Here is a 26,000-nt window from a genome sequence, read left to right as displayed (position 1 = left end):
GTGGAGAGGATGCCCGGCCTGGTGATTTCGAGTCCCAAGGGCAAGAGGCTGCAGCTGGCTTACCATGGCCAGAGTCCTGGCAGGGAGTCCCCAAGGCCCCTGCCGCCCAACTAGGCCAGGAGAGTTCAGCCAGCCTGGAGGAGCCTCCCCTAAAACCCGAGACCTCAACCTCACAAGAGCCAGCCCCCGAATGCCCAGTGGAGGGGCCACCTCAGGATTTTACCGATGATGCAGGATTCCTTGGGGCCTGCCCTCCCACTGGGACCAGTTCAGGGGCCGCCCAAGAAGCCAAAGCAAAGGCCGATTTCCAGGAAAGCTGCCAGCAGCCAATGGGAGCACTCCCGCCCACAGGGCTGCCCTGGGATTCACCGGGTGCTGCCCTGGCGCTGGGGGACAAGGGCTCTTGGGAGGAGACTCTGAGTGCCCCTGATGCTCTGGGTCACTCACAGACCGGGAGCCAAGATGCTGAGCCCGGTCAAGTCACTGGGGTGGTGACAGGTGACCAGTCCGAGGGAATTTTGTTCATGAGCTCTGAGCCTGCCCCACACACCGCAACCAAGGATATGGGTCCAGCTTCAAGCCTCCCCTCCCAGCCAGCTGCTCTGGCCTCCATGGCTGCAGAACAAGCCAGGGAGATGGTTTCCGTGGCTGAGGTGCCTGTTCTCACAGATCCGGCTACAGAGTGGGCAGAAGCAGGGTTGTCAGGACTGGAGAAGCAAGCATCAGACCTCAGAGGAGAAGGAGAGGGTCTGGAAGGAGGCCCCAGCGAGATTCCTGCTCCTATTCCCCCGGAGGAGAGGGCAGAGCTTGGGAATAGGGAGCTAAGCCATGAAGTCCAACCAGAGGTTCCAGCTCTCCCTGCTCCCAGTGCGTCAGATGAGAGTGCCAGCAAGTCACCAGGGCTGAAGGATGAAGCTGAGCCCCGCGAAGGCCCAACTGTGGCTAACGAGGAAAGCAGAGTCTCTGGGGCTGATCCTAGAGGACAGGGAGCAGCCCCAGGGCCCCTTGGTGGTGCAGATCCTGGGAATCTACAGGCAGAGCAACCCGAGGCCTGGGACTGCAAGCCTGACCCAGAGGTGGACAAGGACAAGGTTTCACAGCTGACTGGAGATGAGGAGAGCCAAGGCCTTCCGAACACAGTCCTAGCACAGCCACTCGGAGAGGAGATCCCCGGGCACGTGGACAGGTCTGACTCTCCCTCAGAAGATGCAGCTTGGAACGTGGTGGCCCGTGGGATGATGGGAGAATCTCAAGTGGACCACGTGTCGGGCTCACTGCACCAGCTCCCTGAACAGCATCCCAGCCCACCCTCAGGGCCAGAAGGAGCTGGTGAACGTGTTCTTCCTGGGGGAGCCATCTGGGTGGGGCCGGGACCGCAGACCAAATGTCCCGACACCCTTCAGGACGTGGAGGGACTGGGAAGAATGGACTCTCTTCCTGCTTTAGAATCTGAGAAATCGGATTTCCTGTCGGCTCCTGCTCCAGAGGTCGTCCCCAAAGCCCAGGAGGCGGAGAGCATGCCTGAAATAAAGTCGGGGAGCCACCCATCCGCACAGAGGCCCGGCCGTGGGGAGGGGGAGGGCTCGCTGACATCTCCCTACCCCCGTGGGCTGGGGCGTGACACAGCTGGACAGGAAGTCCACGCCGATGGGCCCCCTCCCCCCGAGAAGGAGAACTGGGCAGTGGACTGCAGGCTCACGATGCTCAGCCTGGAGCAGGATCGGCAGGGAAACCTATCCCACCCAGGCGACAGCAGTATAGAAGCGACTGCATCCGAGAGGCCCTTACTGTGTCCTGAGAACCATCTCCAAACATCCCAGACACACCCAGAAGCGTCGGTCTTCGATATGCTCAGGGAGACATCCCAAGGGTGCGAAAGCAAGGAAGAGACTTATCCAGGTGATACGGATTTTAAGAACCTGGGTGCTGATTCTCCGCAAATCCACATACCCGTGGGACCGCGGGAAGATGTGAACTTGTCCACTCATGGAGGAAAGCAACAGGCTTCTGAAATGGAACTTCCAAGTGAGCTCCCCAAAGGCAGTCTGTCTGATGCTCCGAGTTTACCTCCCAGGGACACAGTTCCGGAGAATCCTACGAGTGAGAAGTCGCAGTTGTCAGCACCCATGAAGCCTGAGTTGCCTGCACTCAAGGAGAAGGGGCAAGAGGGAGAATGCAGCAGCAGTCAGCCGTCCAGGAGCTCATCTCCTGCAGCAGACACTTTCCAAGACCCTTCTCTTGCAGGTAGCTTGAGCAGAGAGGAATATAGCTGTGCTGGGCAGGGGCCAAACGAGTCCCAACAGGAGCTGGTTGATGGGCTGAACGCCGGCAGGCAGCATGAAGAAGCATGTCTTGAGGACGCAGGCATTTCAGGAGCAGCTGACGCTTGGCCCCAGCTCCAGGACTTGGGCAAGACAGAGAAGGCAAGTGGAAACACCGTGGGGGCCCCGCCTTGTCGGCCTGACTCAGTAGCTCTCCTGGAGGCAGCTCACAGCCAGCCGGTTCCAGCACCTGCCAGCCCCCGAGCCACACCCTCCCAGGATGCCCCAGTGAGAGAGGCAGGTGAAGAAACCCAGGAGGGCGGGCAGCAACCGGGGTTGGTCCCACAGAAGGAAATGGAGCACCTCACTGCCTCGGATGCAGAGGTCCCGAAGCTTTCTGGAATTTTCCCATCAGCCAAGGATCAAGGTGTGGATGGTGCTGAGACTTGTGGGAAGGCAGACAGAGGAGTCCTGGGGATGTGGCAGGCTCTGGGGGAGCCAGGCTCCCTCCAAATAGAGCAGCGCTCCTCCCCTGGGGAGGAATCCTCTACCTCTACTCTAGGTGAGCAGCCCTCGGCCAGCAGCCAGGATGCCTGGCCACTAGCTAGGGAGCTGGCTGAGAGTCCCAGGAGCATGGCAGATCTTTCTGCAGTGCAGGTTGTCCCCGACCCAAAGAGGCTCCTGCCGTCTGGACCCCCGGAGGAGGCTGCCCCTGGTACTCCTTACCTGCACATCGAAGGTGCTGCCAGGAAAGGGCTGGAAGACAGTGTCATGAAAGCTGTTTCACCCCAAGGCCCCGGAGCCCCTGGGGAAAGCCCTTGTTCCACTCGGGAGCCCCTGCTTTCCTCGGAAAAGGCTTCCTCCAGGGAGGGCTCTGCTGAGTCCTCCTTGCAAGCAGGAGCTGCAGGTGAGGGAATCTCTGCAGCGCCAGTCAGCCCTGGAAGCTCCAAAGCTGCAACCTCGGAGGGTCCTGTGGACTCTGTGCCCTACCTGGACAGGATGCCATTTCTGGCCAAGGGTAAGGAGACCACGGGGGAGGAGAAATGGTCAGGAGCTCCTGGTGCAAGTGCTGAGCCCAGTGAAATTCCAGCACGCCCCGGCAGTGAGGAGAGCAAGGCAGGGGAAGCAGCCAGAGAGACCGAGGGCAGCAGGGAGAGGATGCTAGAGCCTTCCAAGGACCCCAGGCAGGAAGCATCAGCTGGTGTAGACGCAAGCTGCAGGCAGACTGGGATGCTTTCTGGGTTGCCTGATTTCAGGGAGCACATCACCAAGATCTTCGAGACGTCTGTGCTTGGAGCCCTGGCCGCCGATTGGCCCCAGAGCACAAAGGGAGAAAAGGCGGGAGCCAGGAAGAGGGTGATGGGCAAGGGCCTCACGGTGCCAAGCCCAGAGAAGCTTCCAGATGGGACTCAAAGAGTGGCCGTCGCCCCTCTCCCCACCCTTCCCACTGGTCTCTGGGTGGACTCAAAGGAAAGGAAGCAAGAGCTGGCTATAGAGGCTGAGATTTCTCATCTGGGTCCCCAGGATCCAGCTCCAGGAAAGCTGCCCGGGCTGGCCTGGCTGGCCGCAGAGCACACCCTGCCGGGCGCCAGTGAGGAGAAGGAAATAAGCGAGGCCCCGCAGATGCTGGCAGACAGCAAGAAGCCGGAGGGGGCCGGGGAAGGCTGGTGGCCTGGACCTGGAGGAGGCCAGGCCCATTCACAGCAGGCAGGTGGCCCGCAGGAAGCAGCTTCAGGTCTGTCTGCACAGGCGGCTTCTCCAGAGATTTCCGGGGCTGAGTTGCAGGTGGCTCCCCAGAGCCGCGGAGAAGGGGACTCTGGTCCAGATGACAGCATTCCTTCTGGAAAACAGAGCCAGGAAACAGCCGGCCAGGACAGTCAACCCAGAGAAGATTGTCCCCGGGGCTCTTCTCACCCCAGGGCTCTGGGTGATACGCCAGGATCCACCTCTGCCCAGGGAGCATCTCCCCACAGGGATGTCCCACCTCTGCCCGAGGCCATCGGTGAGCCCTGCACCCCAGACCCACTTGGGGGTGAGAGGAGGCGTGCAGGTGCAGCTGGCATCTGGGAAACACAAGATGCCCTGGGCACCCAGGGTGCCCCGGAGCCCCCAGCTGGGGAAGTAGCAGAGAATCCGCTGGAGCCCGGCTTGGAAGCCGGAGCTGCTGGGGAAGCAGAGGGTGACGTCACTTTGAGCACAGCTGGGACCTGGGCATGTGTGTCTGAGGACCTGCCTGAAACAGGTACTACGAGAATGTTCTCTGGTGCGGCTGCTGCCTCGGCTGTGCCAGGAAGCCCTGGGGACCCAGGCTGCTCGGAAGGGGCTCTGAGGATGGATGCTGAAGTTGCCCCAGGAGGGGGCCGCCCGGCCAGGCCCCCACAGGCAGAGGAGCAACCCAGGCCTGAGTTCCCTGCTTTTGCGGAGGACGGGAAGATAGGTGTCTCCTCACCCCCAGAACCTGACGAGACTCGGGACCTGAAGCTGCAAAACCTGGACCCAGAAGCACTGGACGCTGAGAGGTACTTAGAATAAATTCACACGCTAATGCGGGGTCAGCCGTAAAAGTGATTCTCATTTTTAAAAGTCAAAGTGATGAGTGGCTTTAAAGAAGCTTCATTTTTCCATATCTAATTGTTTAAATTTCCATACTTACAATCTCTGGATGTGCTGAGAGTCTGAAAACATGTGAGAAATGGTTTGGAGGCGTCTGTTTGGTTTGGAGGAGCTGTCTGTTTAACACATCTTTTTTCCTCTCCTTGTGTTCTTTAATTCTTCTAACTGAAACTGTAAAGCATGAAATATTTACAGGCCAGCAGTGGACTGTGGGGTCATAGGTTATGGTCAGTCAGACTCTTTCTGGTGTCCAGATACATTTGTTTTTGAATCTGGATTTATTTAGGCAGAGAGGCCTAAACAATCCCAAAGCATCTCAAAGCCTTTCACTGCCTGAAGCTAATTTTTTTTTTTCTAGAGATTTTCATGAAGTAGCCACTTAAAGCTTAAACTGGGAAAAGGGCTTTTCAATAGGACATGGAGAAAAATGCCATTTCTAAGATGTATTGCTTTCTTTACATTATCCCAGAAAGATCCCCAAGGCTGGCCCATCCACGTTACCTTTGGTTCCTGAGAAGGATGCTGCAGACATCACGGACGAGGTTATTTCAGATGATGCCAGCAGTGCGGGAGGAGCAGAAAGGTCAGTGAAAAGGCTTCAGCCTTTGGAGAACCCTGCCTTCCTTTGGCAGAGACATGCTGGATGCTTTGCAAAGGATAGTACTGCTAATGTGTGCGTCTTAATCTAAGAAAGATGCACATAGCCGTTCTGATTCTTTATACAGTGCCTGAGATAACTATGATCTCCATTGCTTATATAAAGGAGGTGTTTTCACATCTGAGCTTTGTTTTTCTTAACATCTTTATTGAGACGTAATTCACATACCATCTCATTTGTTCATTTAAGGTATACAAGTCAGTGGCTTTTAATATATTCACAGAGTTGTGCAGTTCTCAACTCTGTAGTCAATTTTAGAACATTGTCATCCCCTCCAAGAAACCCTGCACCCCTTAGACAACATGCCCCGTATCTCCCAACTCTCCGAGCCTGACACCTCCTAATCTAGGTCATTACCTTTTGAGGTAAACAGGTTCAAGTCTGATTTAATCTTGAGCAGGAATGTCTAATCACCAACAGCAGTCATGCCCCCTAGGGAGGAGGACAATGACAGATGCAACAAGGAATCCCAGACCTTCACACTTTGCAGGGTACCTGCTTGTTCTTTCCTAAGTGAAATGCCACCCGTGGCTGGGCACCAGCTGCTGCTGGGAAATGACATCCTCCAGGGGAGAGGGAGGTGCTTTGGGCATAGACACATACTGAACAAGCTTTGCAGCATCCTTAGCTCTTTGGCTCCTCCAGAGGTGTGTGTGTGTGTGTGTGTGTGTGTGTGTGTGCGCGCGTGCACACGCTCATGTGAGCGAGGCGGGGTTGGATTTTAAATTAGTACCTGTGGCTAGTCCAGAGTAGCCTACCAAACAGCTGCAGGCATTTTGTAAATGATTTGATGCATATTTTGCACACGCCAAAAGAATGCACGATCACCTGTTTTTCAAGTCTGAGCACTTCCACCCAACTGCCTTACCTTCCAAACCAGGGCAACTCTCATAACTCTGGGCCAACAGAGTTGCAAGCCCTGTTGCCAAGACAGATGCAGTTTAATCTGCACTGGACACTTGTCTCTGCTGCTGACTTAGCGCAACATTCCCCACAGCTCTTGCTCATATGTATTTTTGACATTCCCAGTAAAAGTGTAGGAATAGATGTCTAACTTAAATCCTCCCCTTCCTCTCCCCACAAATGTTATATTAGCTCTTTCTTCAGTCCCCGGATGTTTTATCATCCTTCCTGGAGAACAAGAAGGTCTTAGGACCAGGCATATAGTAATCCAATAAATATTTCATGACTTGATGTTTTAATCACTTTTAATTTTAAAATTATAATTTCTAAATTAACATTAGATATGTGTAAGGTGTAGAAAAGTATAAGGAAAAAGAGAAAAATCCACAGCCCCACCACCTAATGATTGCTGGTATTTATGATGTTAGTGTGTGCACAAACACACATTATGTTAGGGTAGTTTCATCCACTGTCTTTTTTGTTTTTTCTGTTTAAATTCTCAGAGTCCTTTTTTCCAGCTGCCATCAGAACTCTTTGCAGACATAAATCTTAGTGGCTCAAAGTGTATGACTTATCATAGTTTACAGAGCAGTAGATATTGACCTTAATATAATGGGGGTTCTGTGCACTTTGCTCTGGTTGAAGATTTGTTGGGTGATAGACGTTCAGATTCTCGAATTGTGCCGTTCATTTTGGCAGCCCTGGTCACGTGTGTTCGGAGGTGTGCTGTGAGGGTAAAACGCATCTCAGATGTTGAAGATTTAGTGCTGATAGCTTATGGTGAACGATGTTGGATTTGTGTTCTCCGAAGATTTAGCTTCGGGACCAGGGACCAGGCTTGATCACTCAAGAGCTTTTGTGTAGCAGAGTTTTATTAAAGTATAAAAAGGGACAGAGAAAGTTTCTGACACAGACATCACGAGGGGGACAAAGAGTGTTCCGCTCACTGGTCTTACCAAGGCCTTAAATGCTTTTACCAGACCCACTCCCTCAACATGCATTTTAAATGAAGATTAGAACTAACAATAGAAAGGTCTTACCAGACCCATTCCCACAACCTACATCTTTTGTTTTATTGTTCAATCATTAGCTCTGGGCTTAAAGAAAATAACATCTTATGTGACTAAGACTAAGGAATGTAGGGAAAAAAGTTTGTCCTTTTCTCCTCCTTGAGAGCCCTGGACCCTTTCCTGCTTGAGGGCCCCGACTCCTTATCAACCTACCTAAGGATTGGCTCTCTCAATGTGAAGAAAAGAATACAGGGAATACCCTGGTGGTCCAGTGGTTAGGACTCTGCACTTTGAACTAGAATCCCACAACCTGCCTAGTGTGACCAAAAAAATATATATATATATACATATATATAAGAAACATCACTAATAATTTTTATATTTTATGTTAAAATGGTAATATTTTGGATGTACTGGGTTAGAATATGTTATTGAAATTATTTTCATATTTTTTCTTGTTTTTACTTGGCTACCAACATTTAAAAATTACCTGAGTGGCTTTTGCGTTCGTGACTTGCATTTGTGACCGTGTGGCCTTGAGTGCACAGTTGTGTTCTTCTCTTTGAGATCCCATGGACTGTAGTCCGTCAGGCTCCTTTGTCCATGGGATTTTCCAGTCAAGAATACTGGAGAGGGTTGTCATTTCCTCCTCCAGGGGTATCTTTCCAGCCCATGGTCTACTTCTATTTAGATCATTTGCTTTGCTCTGGTCCTTGAAGGAAATGAGGATAGAAGAGGGCTCACCTTTCCTGTGCTTTGGGTTCTTAGGAAAAAAGCCTGCTACTCTCCCATTGGCTGAAGATTTCCAGAAAGAATTCCAGGTGGGGTGACCTCTGGCTCTCCTCCCTCGAGGGCAAATACAGGGACAGCCACATCTGAGCAAATGAACCACAACAGAGTCTGCTTTATACTCAGTAGACAATCAAAAGTCTCCAGAAGGTACAGACCAGGTCTGTCCAATTGAAATAGGATATAAGCTGCAAATATAATCTTAAATTTTCTAGTAGCCATATTCAAAACAAATAGAAATTATTAAAATTATTAAAATTTACATGTGGACTTCCCTGGTGGCTCACTAAAGAACTTGCCTACCAATACAGGAGATTCGGGTTTGATCCCTGGGTTGGGAAGGACCCCTGGAGAAGGAAATGGCAGCCCACTCCATATTATTGCCCAGGAAATCCCATGGACAGAGAAGCCTGGCAGGCTACTGTCCATGGGGTTGCAAAAGAGTCAGGCATGTCTTACCAACTAAACAACAACAGCAAAACCCAATATATGACAGATATTATCACTTCAACATGTAATCAATGTATAAATTATTAACTTGGTATTCTGCATTCTTATTTGCATATAAAGTCTCTGCATGCTGGGGTGTATTTCATACCCACAGCACATCTCTGTTTGGACTAGTCACACATCAAGCACTTAACAGTTCCATATGGTGAGTGGCTGCTGCCTGGGACACCCCAGCTCCTCCCAGAGCTCTCAGAGTCATCGAATGATCTAACACCAGTGCTAGGAATGCCTCTTTGCCTTGGGGGGAAGCTCAGTAGCTCCGGTGGACTTTTCACCCTGAGGGAGCTGTGCTGTGGATCTGAGCGGGCCTCAGAGAAAGTCCGGCCAAAGTCGGGCGTGTGTGCCCCGGGAACAGCAGGTGCTGTACGTGAAGGTGAATTCGGCAGCAGTCTGGGGGAGGTTGTGTGGTCACACTATGGCAGATGCTACCAGGAGCTGGGTGGTGGCGGAGTTTGAGTTCACACCCAGCTGTGTCCCTTACTTGTTTCATGCCTAATCTCAGTTTGCCCATCTGTAGAATGGGGAGGTCACAGCTATAATTGCCTCCCTGAGTTGCAGTGAGGGCCAGGATAAGTGATCAAATGCAATCATGGTGCGTTCCCGCTCAGGCAGAGGTTAGGTTTTCTTTTTTCAGTTCTGTGGGACAGGCTTTTCTCCTGCAGTGAACTGAGTGGCCAGTCCTGTTTGTCTTCCTGGGGTGGAGGTTCCAGCCTGGCCGTCTTTCTTTTCCAGAACTATCTTCTTTGTTAAAATGTCTTCATGGCAGAGGAGAGGGAATTTACTGCCCACAACGATCTGCTTCAAGTTTAAAAATTTTGAGATTGTGTTTTATTGTAAAACTTTATGTGTTTTTTTTATTGTGTATTGTATTGCATTTCAACATAAAAATAATACTTTGAGTTGCCATGAGAAGAAGCAAGTCAAAACCAAATTTTCTACTCTCTTGGTTATCGTGTGACACAGTTCTGTTGAATCTACTGAAATTTAGAGATTGTTTTGACTTGGTTAGAGCTGATCCCACCGATCAGACTCAGTACCTAAGAAGTGTCTCTTTTCCGTCTTGGTGACAGGATGATTTGAAAACTCAATCTCATTTCCATGTAGATGCAGGGAGCAGATATTTTGCTGCTTTATTTCCCATCTTTTGAAGTCAGATTGGGCCTGCTGGTGCATGTGCTGTGGGTATCCTGTGGCTTTGCTCACCTCCACCTAAGGGGCATGTGTACACCCAACTCCGAGAAACAGGCGATGACAGACAGCTTGGCTGTGGATTTCTGTATACGTCGTGTGGTCCCTCCCTGTGGAAGATTCTGGAACCCATAGATTTTATTTTTAGAATGTTCTACAGAAGACGCTTGAATGATTTTGACTTTGTATCCATCCAACTGTCTTCAGGGGACGGAAAGTCTATTATTAGAATTTGCCGTTTTGCTTTCATGCCACTGATGATCAGATGTGTAGTTCTGAATCCATTGTGGACATCACCAGGCTTGCTCTTGCTGAATATTTATTTCAAGGGGTCTCTCTTTTCTTCCATTTGAGGAAATGGCTGGAAAGGTATCATTTTCAATTACTAGTGCATTTGAGAGAATTAAATTATTCCCAGATGCTTCAGGTCTTTGAGTGCACCTAGGCTCAACCGCAAGGGGCAGTTGGCTGAGGAGCGGAGGGAGGGACCAGCGAGGTCCAGCAGGCCTCTTGCCCAGGAGGCCCTGGCTGGACCTGAAGGCGGGGCTGGAGTGGGTTGCCACCCTTCCTGCTACTCTGTCTGCTTCTTCCTTCTCTCTCCTCTTCTTTCTAAAATTAGCAGCTGTGACACCATGTTTTCAAGTTTAAGAATAAGGTTTTGAAAAGGGCTATAGTCATATAAATTAAGGAAAAGAAAAGAAGCTAGCAGGCCTAGCAGATAAAGCCAGGACAACAGACCTATCCTGTCCCCACCCCGATCCTTCTGGGTTTGATTGTATATGATGTTGCTTGGACTATTTTAAACTTTCTTTTGAGAAGTTTTGGGCTATTACAGGGCTATTGCAGAGCTAAAAGTCTGACACTTCATTCCCTTGGAGCAGTTTTCTTCCCAAATAGGAGATGATAGAGTAAGACAGAGGGTTCATATCCCAGCAACCTCTTCCAGGCTGTGTGATGCCTGGAGAAGCTGCCTGACTTTTCAGTCCTCAGTTTCCAAATCTATAAAATGGGAAAAATAACACTTCCCCGTTAGGGTTGGAATTCAGATTAAAATGGAATGTTTCCAAAGCGATGTAGTATAACGCCTGATATATGGTAAGTGTAAAATACAAATGGGAACCATCATTCTCATTTTCAATGTATTTATTCAAAAATACGTCTCGAAAATTAAGCAAACAAAGAAAATTCCTGAGGTCTCCAAATGAAATGGAAACAGACCCTGCAGGGAGCGGGGATGTGAGGCTGGGTGAGACTGTGCGTGCCTCTGCTTATGTGTGTCTCTGTCATATGCGAGCCCCACTAATGCTGCCCGGCTCACAGAGCTTGTTAATGGTTCAAAGGGACCGCAGAACTAACGACTCTACAAATGATGTGGACTTATATTACGATCAGCAGCTTCAATCATTATGAACCATCGTGTTATAAAAGTCAAAGGACCTTTTAAAATTCTGCCTTTATGTTCTGAAGGTTTTGTGTTCCATAATTAAAGCAATTTTTTTTAGAGGTGAACCCATCCTTTGGAAAAACGCCAAGTCTCCGTGGAAAGCTGGGTTAGGAGACACCTGCACGGAAGCCGGCAGCCTCTTCCGAGGCCGGGGGCTGACTCTGCCTCCAGGTGCCTCTGATGGGACCCAACGCCTTGGTTTCCTGCCCTTCTGGGTTTCTGGGCCTCTCTGCCCTGAGGCCTGTGTTATGTGGATCTGAGTGGGGGAAGAGCCACTTGAGAATTCCGGGCCAAATTCAGGGCAAGGTGGTGATTTTCCAAATGAATGTGTCCAGACCGACCCTCTTTTCTTCCTGGAACCTCTCATTACTGCCACTCTGTTAGACAGGGATTCAGGTTTGTTTCAGCAGCCGTGTTTGAGAAATGGATATTTTAGACTCTAGCTGGCTATCTGGAAGGAAATTTGAGTGCATTCTTGTTGAGACTGGGAATAGGGAAGGGACCAGGGAGCACCTAACAGAATCTGACCTCCGATGGCAGGCTTCCCCCCTGGACAGCTGAGCTGACCCAAGGACCTGCCGTGGGGGAAGGGGCTGTTCTCAGCAACTCCACCCCGAACCTGCTTCTAGGCTTTAGAGAGCAGACTGTATAATTGAGTTCTATGGTCTGAGACCAGCTTCTGCCTCGAGGTCTACAGATAAGTTCCTGCTGAAGTTCTAGTTCTGTGACTTTGGGGGCATAACCTTTGATGAACCTGTGTTCTTACCTGTAAAGTGGGGGCATATAGAACCTAGGATTCAGTGAGTCACTTTGCCCAACACAAAATAAGTACTACTCAGTGTAAGTTCCTTTTTACTTATTCCTCCCTCTGAGCCAAAGTACTTCGACATCCAGCGTCTTATTTCATCCTCACCTTGAGCCTTAGTAGGTATCATTTGTGCCCTTCTTCTGTAGAGGAGGAAGTGGATGCTGGGATAGGTGACATGGCTTGCCCAAGGTCAGTGGGCTAATGAGAGTTAGAGTCAGGACTGGAATCTCTCTTCTGGAGAGGTCTTCAGACATCAAATCCGATTTTGGATCTCTGATCAGTAAAACTAGCCAGAAGGAATCTTGGAGATGTTACTCTACAACATGCTGTTCACTGGAACAGAGATTTCTATGATGATGGAAGTGTTCTGTGTCCCCAGTATCAAGTAAGGCAGTCACTAGTCACATGTGGATATTACACACCTGAAATGAGGCCACTTGAAAACCTGGGGTCCGTTTCAGGGTGACGTGGCTTCAGGGTCACGGAGGAACTGAAACTGGATTTTATTTAACTGTGATTAATTTTTTATTGATTTTTTTATGTGGACTATTTTTAAAATCTTTATTGAATTCATTACAATATTTCTTCTGTTTCATCTTCTGATTTTCACCTCCGCACTGGAAGGTGAAGTCTTAGCCACGGGACTGCCAGGGAAGTCCCAACTTTCATTAATTAAAACTGAAGTTGAAATAGCCATGTGGGACTCTGCATGGCACAGCCCAACCTGAAGACATAGTTTCATCTCATGTATAGGAGATGAGTCATCCCTGCCAGCAGTGTGGATTCTGAGAGTTTCTGGGGGAAGCGCTTACAAGGCTCAGATACCTGGCTGTGTCCAGTGAGTGCTGGGTTCCCTCCTCACTGCCTCCCCCCGGCTCTGCCAGTGGGAAAGCCAGGCAGCTATGTCTCCAGAGTGGAGACTGGGTTGTATTCATGGGACATGTGCCTGACAACACGGATCAGCAGGAGGCGTCTCCCTGGCTCCTGAACCAAGGAGATTCACCACTGGGCCGACCAGAGGCCTTGGGCTTATCTAGTGCAACCTCACGTCCAGGCCTGGTAAGGAGGCTCAGGTGATCCAATCACCTGGCTTCAAACACTTAATCTAGAACCCTCTGTGCTCACCCATCCCCACTGGCTGCACTTACAGGGGTGCCCCTCCAGGCTGTTAGGGAGCTGACATGGGTCCACAGCAGAGAATGGATTGCCAGTTGCCATCTGTCCCTAGAAACTGGCAGCGTGGAAAAAAGGCTTCCTGTGGGGTGTGCAGGGCCAGTGGCCCCCACTAACTGCATCTCAGCCTCCCTTTCTTCTCAGGCCTGTTAAGTCATCCAGCATTAAATATTTTAGCAGCCTGCTGACTCCGAGGTACATGAGTGTTTCTCTGTTTCCAGGGAAGGCGTTGGAACAGGTCTGATTACTGAGACTTGTAATGCCTTTTCCTTTTGTAAGGCGGTCAGAGGGTGTTTGGGAAGCAAACCCTCAGGGGAGGGGGAACATCTGTGCCCTGGAGTGGGCGGGCTGGGCGAGAGAGGACTGCAGTGCGCAGGGGACTCAGTCAGCGCTGAGTCCTCAGGCTGGGAGCGTCTGTAGGTGGAGGGAAGCCGGGCCCCCGAGAGGTGAGTGTGGAGGGCAAAGGAAGAGGGACCAGAGGCCGAGAGAGGGAAGCCTTATGTCCTGGAGTTGAAATCCCTCCCCCATCTTGGACCGCGTTGGGCGATTAGGTCACTGCACCAGTCTCAGCTGCTTCTTGGGTCAGTGGGCCACTGATGTCTCCCGGGGCTTAAAGGAAGGTTAAACGGGTTTAGAGGAGGCAAGACGCAGAGTAGCCTGTACAAGCCGGCCCTCCATAGCCAGGAGCTGTGACCTCAGAGCAATAGACAAGGCCCCTGGGCCACAGGGGCCTCAGCAGGCAGATCCACCCCCACAGCCGGCCCAGTCCTCCAGCAAACGTGCACCAGGCTGGGTACTTAGAAGGGAAGCCAGAGCCTCCCTGTGATAGGGAGGAGCCGGGACACTGGACAGTCCTCCCTTGGAAAGAGGGCTGGGGTGGCTCAGTAGGTGGGCAGTCGGTGGGCAGACACACTGCCAGGGAGTGATGCACGTGGTTTGTTGACTCCCAGCCCAGTGCTCAGCAGCCTCCATCCCGAGGGGCCGGGTGGCTCACTAGCTCCTGTCCGCTTACGTGTGCCTTCGTGCCTTCACCAACAGACAGCCTTCCTTCCCCTCCCTGGGCCTCAGTGTCCTCTGACACAGGTCAGGAGGTGGGTGTCATAAGCCTGAATTCTCCACCTAGAAATGTTTGCTCAAACACACACAGTGGTCATGTCTGTAAAGAGTGGGTCTCAGCCTCTGGCTAAGAGAAGAAGTCACGATCTTGTTTCTTTGGGAAGGTTAGACTTGCAGACGCGGCTCTTGGTTACCCAGCACCCGATACTCTGCCTGGCACACAGTGGGCGCTCCGTAAACCCTTGCTGAATAATTCATCCCAGCTCACTGTCAGTTGGAGGCTTTCTGTCCTGGAAAACCAGGTCAGATGAGACTCTGGAGGCAGACGGCTGGGTCTAACTTCTGGCACTGCCATTAGACTCTTGAGTTCCTCTTAAATTCCTTAGCTACTCTACGCCTCAGTTTCCTCATCTATAAAATGTATATAATACTAGCTGCCACCACAGAGAGCTATTAGGGAGATTACATGTATGTTAAAAGCTTAGTAGAGTTCCTGCCTGGCACGCAGTAAGCACTTACATATAAGGGGTAATTTTTATTGCTCTCATTATTACTCTGATAATGGGGCTTCCTTGGTGGCTCAGATGGTAAAGAATCTGCCAGCAATGCCGGAGACCCAGGTTCGATCCCTGGGTTGGGAAGATCCCCTGGAGGAGGGCACGGCAACCCACTCCAATACTCTTGCCTGGAGAATCGCATGGACAGAGGAGCCTGGCGATCTACAGTCCATGGGGTCACAAAGAGTCGGACACGACTGAGGGACTAATAACACTTTTCACTCACTTTGAATGATAATAATGCTATTATTATTCAGGCAGGTTCCTGGTAAACATTCATGCTTTGACACAGGGACTAGTTGAAATTTGCTGAAGTTCATTTACATCTGCCCTGGATTCTTCAGAAGGTGTCATTACCTTCTAAAGCTACCTCCCATCCCGCAGCCTGTAGCCTCCCCAATGGGGTGGCCCTGAGTGTCGCAATGTTGTATTTGATGCAATGCAAGGCTTCAGGCACATAGGGGGAAAGGTTCTCTGCCTTGAGAAAACTAGGGCTTTGGGGTTAACCTCTTGCCAAGAGTGGCTGCAAAGAGGCTGAAACCTAACATTTGTGGCAGAGAGGGAGTGCCTGTGTGGGGGAGCCCGGCGGGGCCTGCACCCGAGGAACGCAAGCTCGGAGTGCATCTTATGGGGCACATTGCCCGGCTGTCTGGCCCGACGTTTGGAGCGGCTGGCCCATCCCAAACCTCCTAGAGGAAAGGGCAGGGATGAAAGTTGTCTGGCCCTGCCTGCCTGCCAGATGCTGTAGCACAGTAGCTAGTGAAGGAGACCCCTTTCTGGCAAATGACCAAGCAGCTGGTATTTAAATGGGCACAGCCGGAGTTGTCAGAAAGTGAGAATTTTGGATGAGGGGAGAGTGCCAAGCTTGGGCTTGAAGTCTCAGTTTAGGCCAGACTGCCTTTCAGCGGGGGCCACCTATGAAGAGTGTCTGGGGCAGACAGTCCCTTAGGCTCTTAGCAGGATGCTCACTCTTGGAGATGGGTGCCACCCACCCATCTCAGGCGTTCGCAGTCATGAAACATCTGGACCAGAAGGATCTTCAGGCTCCTCGTTCTACAGATGAGAAACTTGAGACCTCGAGAGGATGTGTGACGTCCTTACAGCCCGCACAGCTTGTCGGGGTACCACTGACTCATACTGGATGCAGTTCTTCTGGCCTTGAGACCAGCGCTCTTTCCAGCAAACCCACTGGCGCTGTAGTGAGCAGGCACCCCCTTTCCTCTACACAACAAGCACCCCAGGTGGGCCTGGTATGAACTGGCATTATAGAAGGTTTTCTGGAGGTGGTGGCAGCATTCTAAAGTAATCTTGTTGTATCTGAGAAAGCTACATATGCAGTCTTTTAAAAATAATGTTATGTGTTTATTTTTGGCTGTTCTGGGTCTTTCTGAGCTGTGCGGGCTTTCTTCAGTTGTGGCAAGCGGGGCCTCTCTTCGTTGTGATGCTTGGGTTTCTCATCGTGGGGCTTCTCTTTTGCAGAGTATGGGCTCTAGGCGCCTGGGCTTCTGTAGCTGTGACACATGGACTCAGTTTCTCCGTGGCACGTGGGATCTTCCCAGACCAGGGATCGAACCTGTGTCCCCTGCATTGGCAGGGGAATATTTTACCACTGAGCCAGGGAAGCCCCTGCATATGCAGGCTTGCTCCAGCTGTTTTGCAAAATGAGTTAAACTGCAGCCTCTGTGCTCTGCTGACCCTGGCTTTCCTTTGCTTGTGGCCAGTAGCATTTGCTGTAGGATTGCAGGAAAACCACTGTGAGAAGCTGGCTGGACAAGGGCTCACAGATTCTCTAATTTGCTATGATTTGGGGAGTGTGCAGATACTGGTGGGGAGGGAAGTCTCTGATTAGAGTTAACTCAGGAGAGAGCTGTGCTGAAACTTGAGATCTCTCCTTCTGTCCCAGTGTGTCTGTGTGAGCAGTTTACTGAGGAAACTCTCAGAGGATACTGCAGTCTGTGTCAGGTTTCTTCACAAACAATTGAGCCATGAATCCTTGGGAGATAAAACACTCTTAATGATCACTGCAGGGTCTAGTTTTGTTTTTGCATGAAGATGGGAAGTTTATATTAGAAGCCACCAGACTCCCTGTTGACTTGCTGTTTATACCTCTTCTTTGGTTCATCTTTGATCTTCAGTGGAGAGAAACTATTCTGCAGAAAGAGTCCTGCCTGGGGGCGGTGTGGGGGAGGACAGTTTTGCTTTTCAGAAACTGGCTTTGCATTTTGTGTTCAGGAACTATAACTGCCCCAAATGGAAAAGTGTTACCCCTTCCTACTTCTTCCCGGCAGTCCTGAAAAGCCACTGGCTCTACAAGGCTCAAGAAGGGCATTTTATATTTTCTGTTCTAAATCCCTTTTCTTTTGGTATAAGAATTGGAGGAATGTGTAAATGCAGAGGCAAGTCCAGACTTTAAAAAAAATTATTTGGCTGCTCTGGATCTTAGTGTAGCACGTGGGATCTTTCATTGAGGTGCACGGACTCCTGTTGTGGTGCATGGGTTTAGTTGCTCATGGCATGTGGGATCTTAGTTCCCTGACCAGAGGTCAGACCCATGTCTCCTGCACTGCATGGCAGAGTCTTAGCCACCAGGGGAAGGCAGACATTAAAGGCATTAGAGGCAGGAACTCCAGTGTGGCTGAGAGATGCTGGCCAGACTCATCCCTGGGTGAGCCCTCTGCCTGCTTGGCCCCTCCCCCTACGTCTCCGCCCTCTAGGGAACCTCTTTCTCCTGAGACCATAGATGATCAGATAAATGTAGTGCCTACGAAGCTTTCTCACCCTCCAGCTCCCCAGGAGTACCCTACTCCTGCCCTGCCCAAGCATCAAGAGTTCTTTCTGTAGCCTGAGCACGGTTTTAAGACAAAGCAAATGTGTTATAATTTGTGCCTCCCTCAAAAGAGAAATCCAGGTCTACTGGCCAGGTTAGTTCAGTAACACAGTAACAGAATGACTGTAGTTATAAATCGTACATTCGTTCATTATTTCATTCACTCAGACTGAGGGCCTCTTCCATGAAGGTCAAGGCTAGGTGCTCCAGGCAGAGTTTCTGATCTTCAGCACTGTTACCCGGCACTTAGCTGGGTAACTGATGGAAGGGTCGTCCTGCACATAGTAGGCTATCTGGCAGCCCTGGATGCCAGTCACATCCCCCAAGTCGTGACAATCAAAAATGTCCCCAGGTACTCCTGCACCAAATGTCCCCAGCGGGCAAAACTGCCCTTGGAGAACCGCTGCTCTGGGGCTGTGCTACCTGAGGTGTGGTTCCTTAGGCCAACAGCCTGGCATCACCTCGGAGCCTGTTCAGCTGTGCTTGTTTCATCAATACTCTGTTTTCAACCATTGCTTTGATGTGACAAAGACGTCCGACTCTGACTTCCAGGGAAGATCGCTTTTCTGCCCAGCAAGGTGGTATAGCAGTCAGGGCTTGCTTTATATTTAGTCAGACTTACTTAAAATTAGGACTAGGTAAAATTCAAATACAGGTACAGCTGAGTACATGTTCAAGCGATGGAGACCCTTGTGTAAAGTGGGCTTCATGTCCACTCAAGGAAAATTCCAAAGCCACATCTAGAAATCCTGGACGAGGCTCAGAAGTCACATGGAACTGCTCCCGCCCTTTTTCTGCGTAGATTTCGGGTGCAGGCTGACATTTCATCTTAGCTTGGGTGGAGGCTGTGGCTGAATTTTTGAAGGCCTGAATCCAGTGTTTCCTTTGTGCTTACAACTACATTTTGCTGGGCTGCAGTTCAGAAACGTAACTCCCTGCCTGGACAGCCATTCACAGAATGTGAGGATGTAGCTCAGAAGCCCAAAGCAGGGATTCCTTCTAAAAAAATTTTTTTCCCAGAAGTGGATCTTATATTATTAGTTGTGAGAGCTGAACTCTCATGCTCGAGCCAGGCACTGGTCCTGCGTTCCTCATGGCATATTCCTTTGCTGACGTGTTCAGAGTATATAAAAATATCCTGAAGCTAGTTTGTCACTGTGGATGGGTTAGGAGTTCGGGTCATAGACACACAGCCTCTGCGTGAACCTGGCTTTGCTTGGGGTGACCTTGGGTAAGAGACATCACCACTCCAAGTCTGTTTCTTCCTTTGCAAAGGATAATAGCAGTGCCCACCACATAGGGTCATGTGAGAATGAAGTCGGAGGAGAGATGGAAGCCCCTTAGCAGAGTGCTGGCTGGGTAGCAAATGCTCAGAAATGTCAGCTAATATTAGAGTGGTCATTTCAAAACATTTTTTTAAATTGCCTTTTTGGTTTTCATGATCTGATAATTGAGTGGGGACAGCAGAGTGCACACTGTCTTATGGGTGGTATTTTGTCATCCTTCAAAGCTGGCAGATGACAGGATAATCTAGGTGAAAATGCCCTTCCGGTTTGGGTTTCTGGTAGTTGGATGAAGGCCTGAGATGTTTAAAAAGCAGAGACATTACTTTGCCAACAAAGGTCCATCTAGTCAAGGCTATGGTTTTTCCAGTGGTCATGTATGGATGTGAGAGTTGGACTATAAAGAAAGATGAACGCTGAAGAATTGATGCTTTTGAACTGTGGTGTTGGATAAGACTCTTGAGATCCAACCAGACCATCCTGAAGGAAATCAGTCCTGGGTGTTCATTGGAAGGACTGATGTTGAAGCTGAAACTCCAATACTTTAACTGCCTGATGCGAAGAGCTGAGTCATTTGGAAAGACCCTGATGCTGGGAAAGATTGAGGGCAGGAGGCAAAGGGGACAACAGAGGATGAGGTGGTTAGATGACATCACCTCTCAATGAACGTGAGTCTGAGTAAACTCCAGGAGTTGGTGATGGACAGGGAGGCCTGGCGTGCTGCAGTCCATGGCGTCACAAAAAGTCGGACACTACTGAGTGACTGAACTGAACTGAACTGAACTGAACTGAGATGTTGCCATGCTGGAGAAGGGCCTCAGGAAACAGGGAAGTATGGGCAGTAGGGAGGGCTGGAGGAGTCTGGCCCTGCAGCGGGGGAGTCTGCTGGCCAAGCAGAAGGACAGTGGGCGACAAGCACTGGGCTGAGTGTCAGCACCGCTGCCGGCGGGCATAGGAAGTCCTGTTTTTCTGCCCTTGAGTTGACAGTCTGGTCCAAGAGACAGCATTAAAGGATTACAACAGCACATGGCCCTAATTGTCTTTGCATCTCATTTGGTAATTAATGTAGATGGCCATTAGTATTTATCTAGAAAGTATTAAAAAGCAGAGGCATTACTTTGCCAACAAAGGTCCATCTAGTCAAGGCTATGGTTTTTCCTGTGGTCATGTATGGATGTGAGAGTTGGACTGTGAAGAAAGCTGAGCGCCACAGAATTGATACTTTTGAACTGTGGTCTTGGAGAAAACTTGAGAGTCCCTTGGACTGCAAAGGAGATCCAACCAGTCCATTCTGAAGGAGATCAGCCCTGGGATTTCTTTGGAAGGAATGATGCTAAAGCTGAAACTCTGGTACTTTGGCCACCTCATGCGAAGAGTTGACTCATTGGAAAAGACTCTGATGCTGGGAGGAATTGGGGGCAGGAGGAGAAGAGGACGACAGAGGATGAGATGGCTGGATGGTATCACTGACTCGATGGACATGAGTCTGAGTCAACTCTGGGAGTTGGGAGGCCTGGCGTGCTGCAGTTCGTGGGGTCGCAAAGAGTTGGACATGACTGAGATTGAACTGAACTGAGAAGGTATTCTCCACAAAGGCAGATATCTTGTCTCTTCTATTCACTCCTATCTCCCTGCTTCTAGAAAGTTCCCACTGAGAAATACTTGTTGAATGACTTAATCACATGCCTCCTTATCACAGCCAGTTCCTGGTTATATTCAAGAGGAGATTTCGTTCCCACTACCCAGAACATTCTATTTCTCTTCTCCAAGTCCATTCACCTCTTTTTTGGCTCAGTGTTTCATCAATGTGTGTCTCCCCTGTACCACTTTGAAGACTTTTTATCACATCTGTATACCACTTGTATTATTTCTACTTACTATTTTTCTTTACATTGATTCTTTTTTTTTATTTCAACATATTACATTAGTTTTGTTTTAGGTAATGTCAGTGAAGTTACAGGTTTGGCGCACTAATAACTTTTCCCTAATATGCTTTAAATGTATAACTATTAAAAATATCCTCATATAAGAAACTTGACTATGGTAACACCTCCTTACCCTATAAAACTCCAAGTATTCCCTCTTCTGGAAAATCTCCCCAGACCTCTTCCAAGGCGGATTTAAACATGGCTTTTATGTTTCTGTCATGTGGTAACCTTTCCATCAACCATCTACAGAAGTGGGCAAGGGACCATGAGGCTTCTGACTTGATACAGGGCCAGGAATGCAGTCAGTCCTTAGTACCTGATTTTGAAAGACTGAAGTAAACCCCTCGAGTCTAGGAGAGTTTGTGCTGTCGGGCCACACATAGGTGCCCTGAGTGGATGCCCTAGGATTCTCTGAAGACAATTGGCTGTAGCCAGCCTTCCATGCGGGTGCCATCCACAAGTCAGATATGTGAACTTCCATTTCGACTCACACCCCCAGCAGGGAGCTAGTGTGTCCTTTGCAGAGGGAGAGTTTGGCCTCTGCCCTTCAGCATCACATAGTCCCCATCAGTTAACCAGCCAGCCTTGCATATTTCCAGTCTCTGGCTTTGCTTCCCAGGTTGCTTCATCTATGAAATCGTGCCATTGGCAGACTAGGGAGGTGCCATTGGCCCAGTGGGGCAGACACAAGTAAAACAGAATGAATAGAATTGGATGGGCTGAAGGTTCCTTTCAGTCTCCTGAATAACTTATTATACACACACTGCACTCTCCGTTCTTCTTAATCTGGACACTGACTGCACCTGGTATCTGCCAGTGCTCTTGATCCCATACTCTGGCTTCTCGCCCCTCCAGCATGAGTCTGTCTGTACAGGCAGGGTCCTGTCTTATACAGTTTTATGACCCCCTTGTGCACTTGGGACAGTGCTCAGTGACTATCTGATTAGCTCCTGATATAATGTACGTATCAGGCCAATTTGGGCATAGTTTTCTAGCTTGGCTTCCCATTTTTCACTTGACTTCTCACTTCTCAGCTAAAACAAAAATATTGTTGCCCCAACAGAGTGTAAAGGAAGCTGCAAACACAGAAGAGGGCACTGCCTGGTGGACAGGGCTGGGGATATTTCCTAGGCACTGATTCTCCTTTTGTTTTCTAGAGAACTCTGTTGGCAAAGATCTTCGATTTGCTTTGTGGTTTTACATTCTTTTCTGTAACTGAGTGCTTCTCAGTGTCACAGTTGACAGCCTTTTCAGGATGCTTTTGGCTTCAAGTAACAGATAACCCAATACAAGAAAACAATGTTTTTTGTTGTCATTCAGTTGCCAAGTCATGCCAGACTCTTTGTGACCCCATGGACTGCATGCAGCACACCAGGCTTCCCTGACCTTCACTATCTCCCGGAGTTTGCTCAAACTCGTATCCATTGAGTCGATGATGCTATCCAGCCATCTCATCCTCTGTCATCCCCTTCTCCTCCTGCCTTCAGTCTTTCCCAGCATCAAGGTCTTTACCAGTGAGTTGGCTCTTTACATCAGGTGGCCAAAGTACTGGAGCTTCAGCTGCAGCATCAGTCCTTCCAATGAATATTCAGGGTTGATTTCCTTTAGGCTTTACTGGTTTCATCTCCTTGCTGTCCAGTGACTCTCAAGAGTAGCTCTTTTTATCTTCCTTTACCTGAATTCCGTGTGTTGGTTCGTGTCTTTTTCATTGTTTCTAAGTGGCTGCAGCAGCTCTATCAGGTCCCACATGACAGTGTCGAGTGGCAGGAACATATCTGAAGAACATAAAATCTACAGTCTTGTGTCTCCTCTAAAGACTGAGAAAAATGTCTCCAGAAGCACAGCTGGCTTTCCTTTCTGTTTCATTGGCCCAAGTGTATGTCACATGACCATATCTAAGCTAATTATTTGAACATTAGTAAGTATGTAAACAGGAGAGGGAACGTACGTTTTGGAGGCAACAAATGACATCTGCCACAAAAGTTCAGATTCAGTTTCTCCCAGTGTGAATCGGAAAGCATCTCCACCAGAATCATCTAGAATATGCTTGCTAAAATGCACCTTCCTGAGCTCTTCCTGACTGTTTTAGTCAGAAGCTTTGGGAATATTTTAACAATAATCCTGGGAGTCTTAGATGCAGTAGGCTTCAGATCCATGGTCTGGTGTTTGTAGTTGTCACTTATCAATATTTACAAGGTTAAGATGATCCTTCAGCAGTGCTGATCCTCTTGATAGGAGGAGAAGACAGATTCAGCCTTCAAAAATTCCCTTCCCAGCCCTAGCCTTTTGGAGATTCAAACAGAAATATTAGCTGATACAAGGATGATATCTAGGATTTGCTTTAAAATAATCTGAATAGCAGGGGAGAAGAGAGTATGTGAATACAACAGAGTTGGCCCTGATCTGATAATATTGAAACTGTTTGATATAATAGAGTTCATTATATTGTTCCATTTACTTAAATTAAAAAAAAAGTCTCCTAGACATCCCTGGTGGTCCAGTGGTTAAGAATCTGCCTACCAGTGCAGGGAACACCGGTTTGATCCCTCCTCTGGGAAGATTCCACATGCCTCGGGGCACCTGAGCCCATGTGCCACAACTACTGAGCCCATGCTCTAGAGCCTGTGCTCCACAACAGGAGAGGAGTCCCTGTTGACGGCAACTCGAGAAACCCCAAGTGCTGCAACAAAGACCTAGCACAGCCAGCGATATCTCAAATTCATCTAACCCCCACTGCCCAGTGTGCTCAATCGTGTCCACCTCTTTGTGACCCCATGGACTGTGGCTCACCAGGCTCCTCTGTCCATCGGGATTCTCCAGGCAAGAATACTGGAGTGGGTTGCCATTTCCTTCTCCAGGCAATCTTCCTGATCCAGGGATCAAACCCATGTCTCTTTTGTATTCTCATTGGTAGGCATATTCTTTACCACTGCGCCACCAGGGAAGGCGGAGAAGGCAATGGCACCCCACTCCAGTACTCTTGCCTGGAAAATCCCATGGATGGAGGAGCCTGGTAGGCTGCAGTCCATGGGGTCGCACAGAGTCAGACACGACTGAGCGACTTCCTTTTCACTTTTCACTTTCATGCATTGGAGAAGGAAATGGCAACCCACTCCAGTGTTCTTGCCTGGAGAATCCCAGGGGCAGGGGAGCCTGGTGGGCTTCCGTCTATGGGGTCGCACAGAGTCGGACACGACTGAAGCAACTTAGCAGTAGCAGAAGCAGCACCAGGGAAGGAAGCTCTATACCTAATTGGAATGCTCAAGCTTAGGAGGTGGTGAGTGGAGCTCCTTTTTTATGTAAGTGGGTATGACCTGGGATCAGGGTACAGGACACAGAAGACTGGGCATTCCAATTCTTGTGTTACCAATAGCTGATGGTATACAGTCTAACAAATTAGCCTATTTGAATGTCAGTTATTACAGTGAAATAGGCACTTTAATAGTAAACCATGGAGTCCATGATAAGCACATGAAGAAGGAATCTATTTAAATTTCCATCAGAAATGTGACTTTTAGAAGTATGTGTGTGTTAGTCGTTCAGTCGTATTCGATTCTTTGATCCCATGGACTGTAGCCTGCCAGACTCCTCTGTCCATGGGATTCTCCAGGCAAGAATACTGGAGTGGGTTGCCATTTCCTTCTCCAGTAGATCCTCCCGACCCAGGGATTGAACCCAGGTCTCCTGCATTGCAGGTGGATTGTTTACCATCTGAGCCACCAGGGAAGCCCCTGGTGTTTTGCAATAGAAGTGTATTTCTTTCTTTATTATTTTTTTTTTACCTTTTTGGCATCTGGGATCTTAGTTCCCCAACCAGGGCCTGAACCTGAACCCCCTGCATTGGAAGACAGAGTCTTAACCACTGGACCACCAGGGAAGTCCCAAAAGTATATTTCTTTATGCTGCAGAGAATTCTTGTTTTGGGCCATCAAGCCTTGGGGCATCTGTTTCTTTAAGAGGAAGAAATGAAGCCTGGAGTCTGTGAGTCTCTTGCCCTTTGGTCCCAGAGGATATAAAACATAGCAATGCTTTCTTGACTCTAAAGATAGGAAGCCTGGTGTCCACCTATAGCCACAGTCTCTTCCCCATGGGGGCCTAGATGCAGAAATTTCCAGAGAAAAGGTGCTTCCTTTTAGTGGTGTGGGCAGGTAAGCGCCACTCTTTGTGAGAGGTCTGTGTCAGCCAAGGAGCTCATCTGGGGCCCTCTGAGGAAACAAAGCAAAATCCACAGCTCACAAATGGCACTCCTTCCCTGACAGTACCGCCCAGGAACGGGCTGTTAGATTTAGCCTCTGCCCAATTCAGTTGGTAAAGATTTTGCCTGCAATGCAGGAGACTCAGGTTCCATCCCTGGATGGGGAAGATCCCCTGGAGAAGGAAATGGCAACCCACTCCGGTATTCTTGCCTGGAGAATCCCATAGACAGAGGAGCCTGGCCGGCTACTGTCCGTGGGGTCGCAAAGAGCCAGACACGACTTAGCAACTAAACCATTTTAGAGGGTACCTCAGCCCAGGAGAAGGCATTTTGCAAACTGTAGAGCGCCCTGTGCTCTACGGATCCGGATCCGTGGTTAAGCGGCGTTAGGACTCCGCAGGTGAAGAAATGAAGGGCCAGAATTTGGCTCCAGGAACAAGTGAGGCCCCACAACACCCCAGCTTCTTTCTGACGCTCCAGAGGGCAGCGGGCCGGCATGTCCCCTCCTCACGTCCGTCCCCACAAGCGCGCCTGGAACTCCGAGTTGGGGCACCGGCCTGTACTTGGCCTTCTCAGTGGGTTCACACGCCGGTGCCTTCCCCGAGGTGCCCTGCGTAGTGGAAAGCGCCGTGGAAAAACTTAAAAACTGTGACAAGTTGTCATGACTCAGACTTCTGGAGGAAGTTGGCAGTGCCGTTCAGGAGCCACGGCCGGGCCGCGGGTCCGTGCGTCGGTCCCACTGGCCCTCTGTCCCCCGCACGCTGTGCGGCCGCGGGGCGAGTGGGCGCGCCGCCACG

The 26,000-nt window shown here is 49.7% G+C and overlaps 1 protein-coding gene across 3 annotated transcripts in view; it reads left to right on the top strand.

Annotated features, from left to right (window-relative positions):
- TACC2 (transforming, acidic coiled-coil containing protein 2) overlaps nucleotides 1-26,000 on the top strand; it is a 236,236-nt gene that overhangs the window by 73,788 nt on the left and 136,448 nt on the right. For all 3 annotated transcript variants that reach the window (XM_010859224.1, XM_010859223.1, XM_010859225.1), the window contains exons 6-7: nucleotides 1-4,780; nucleotides 5,344-5,457. In XM_010859224.1, the coding sequence (XP_010857526.1) occupies nucleotides 1-4,780; nucleotides 5,344-5,457 (4,894 nt within the window). The remainder of the gene's footprint in view (nucleotides 4,781-5,343; nucleotides 5,458-26,000) is intronic.

Source organism: Bison bison, unplaced genomic scaffold (assembly GCF_000754665.1).
Source record: "Bison bison bison isolate TAMUID 2011002044 unplaced genomic scaffold, Bison_UMD1.0 scf7180017864456, whole genome shotgun sequence".
Classification (NCBI taxonomy): Eukaryota; Metazoa; Chordata; class Mammalia; order Artiodactyla; family Bovidae; genus Bison; species Bison bison.
Note: the sequence above shows the minus strand (reverse complement) of the source record. Positions and strands in the feature narration are given on the sequence as shown.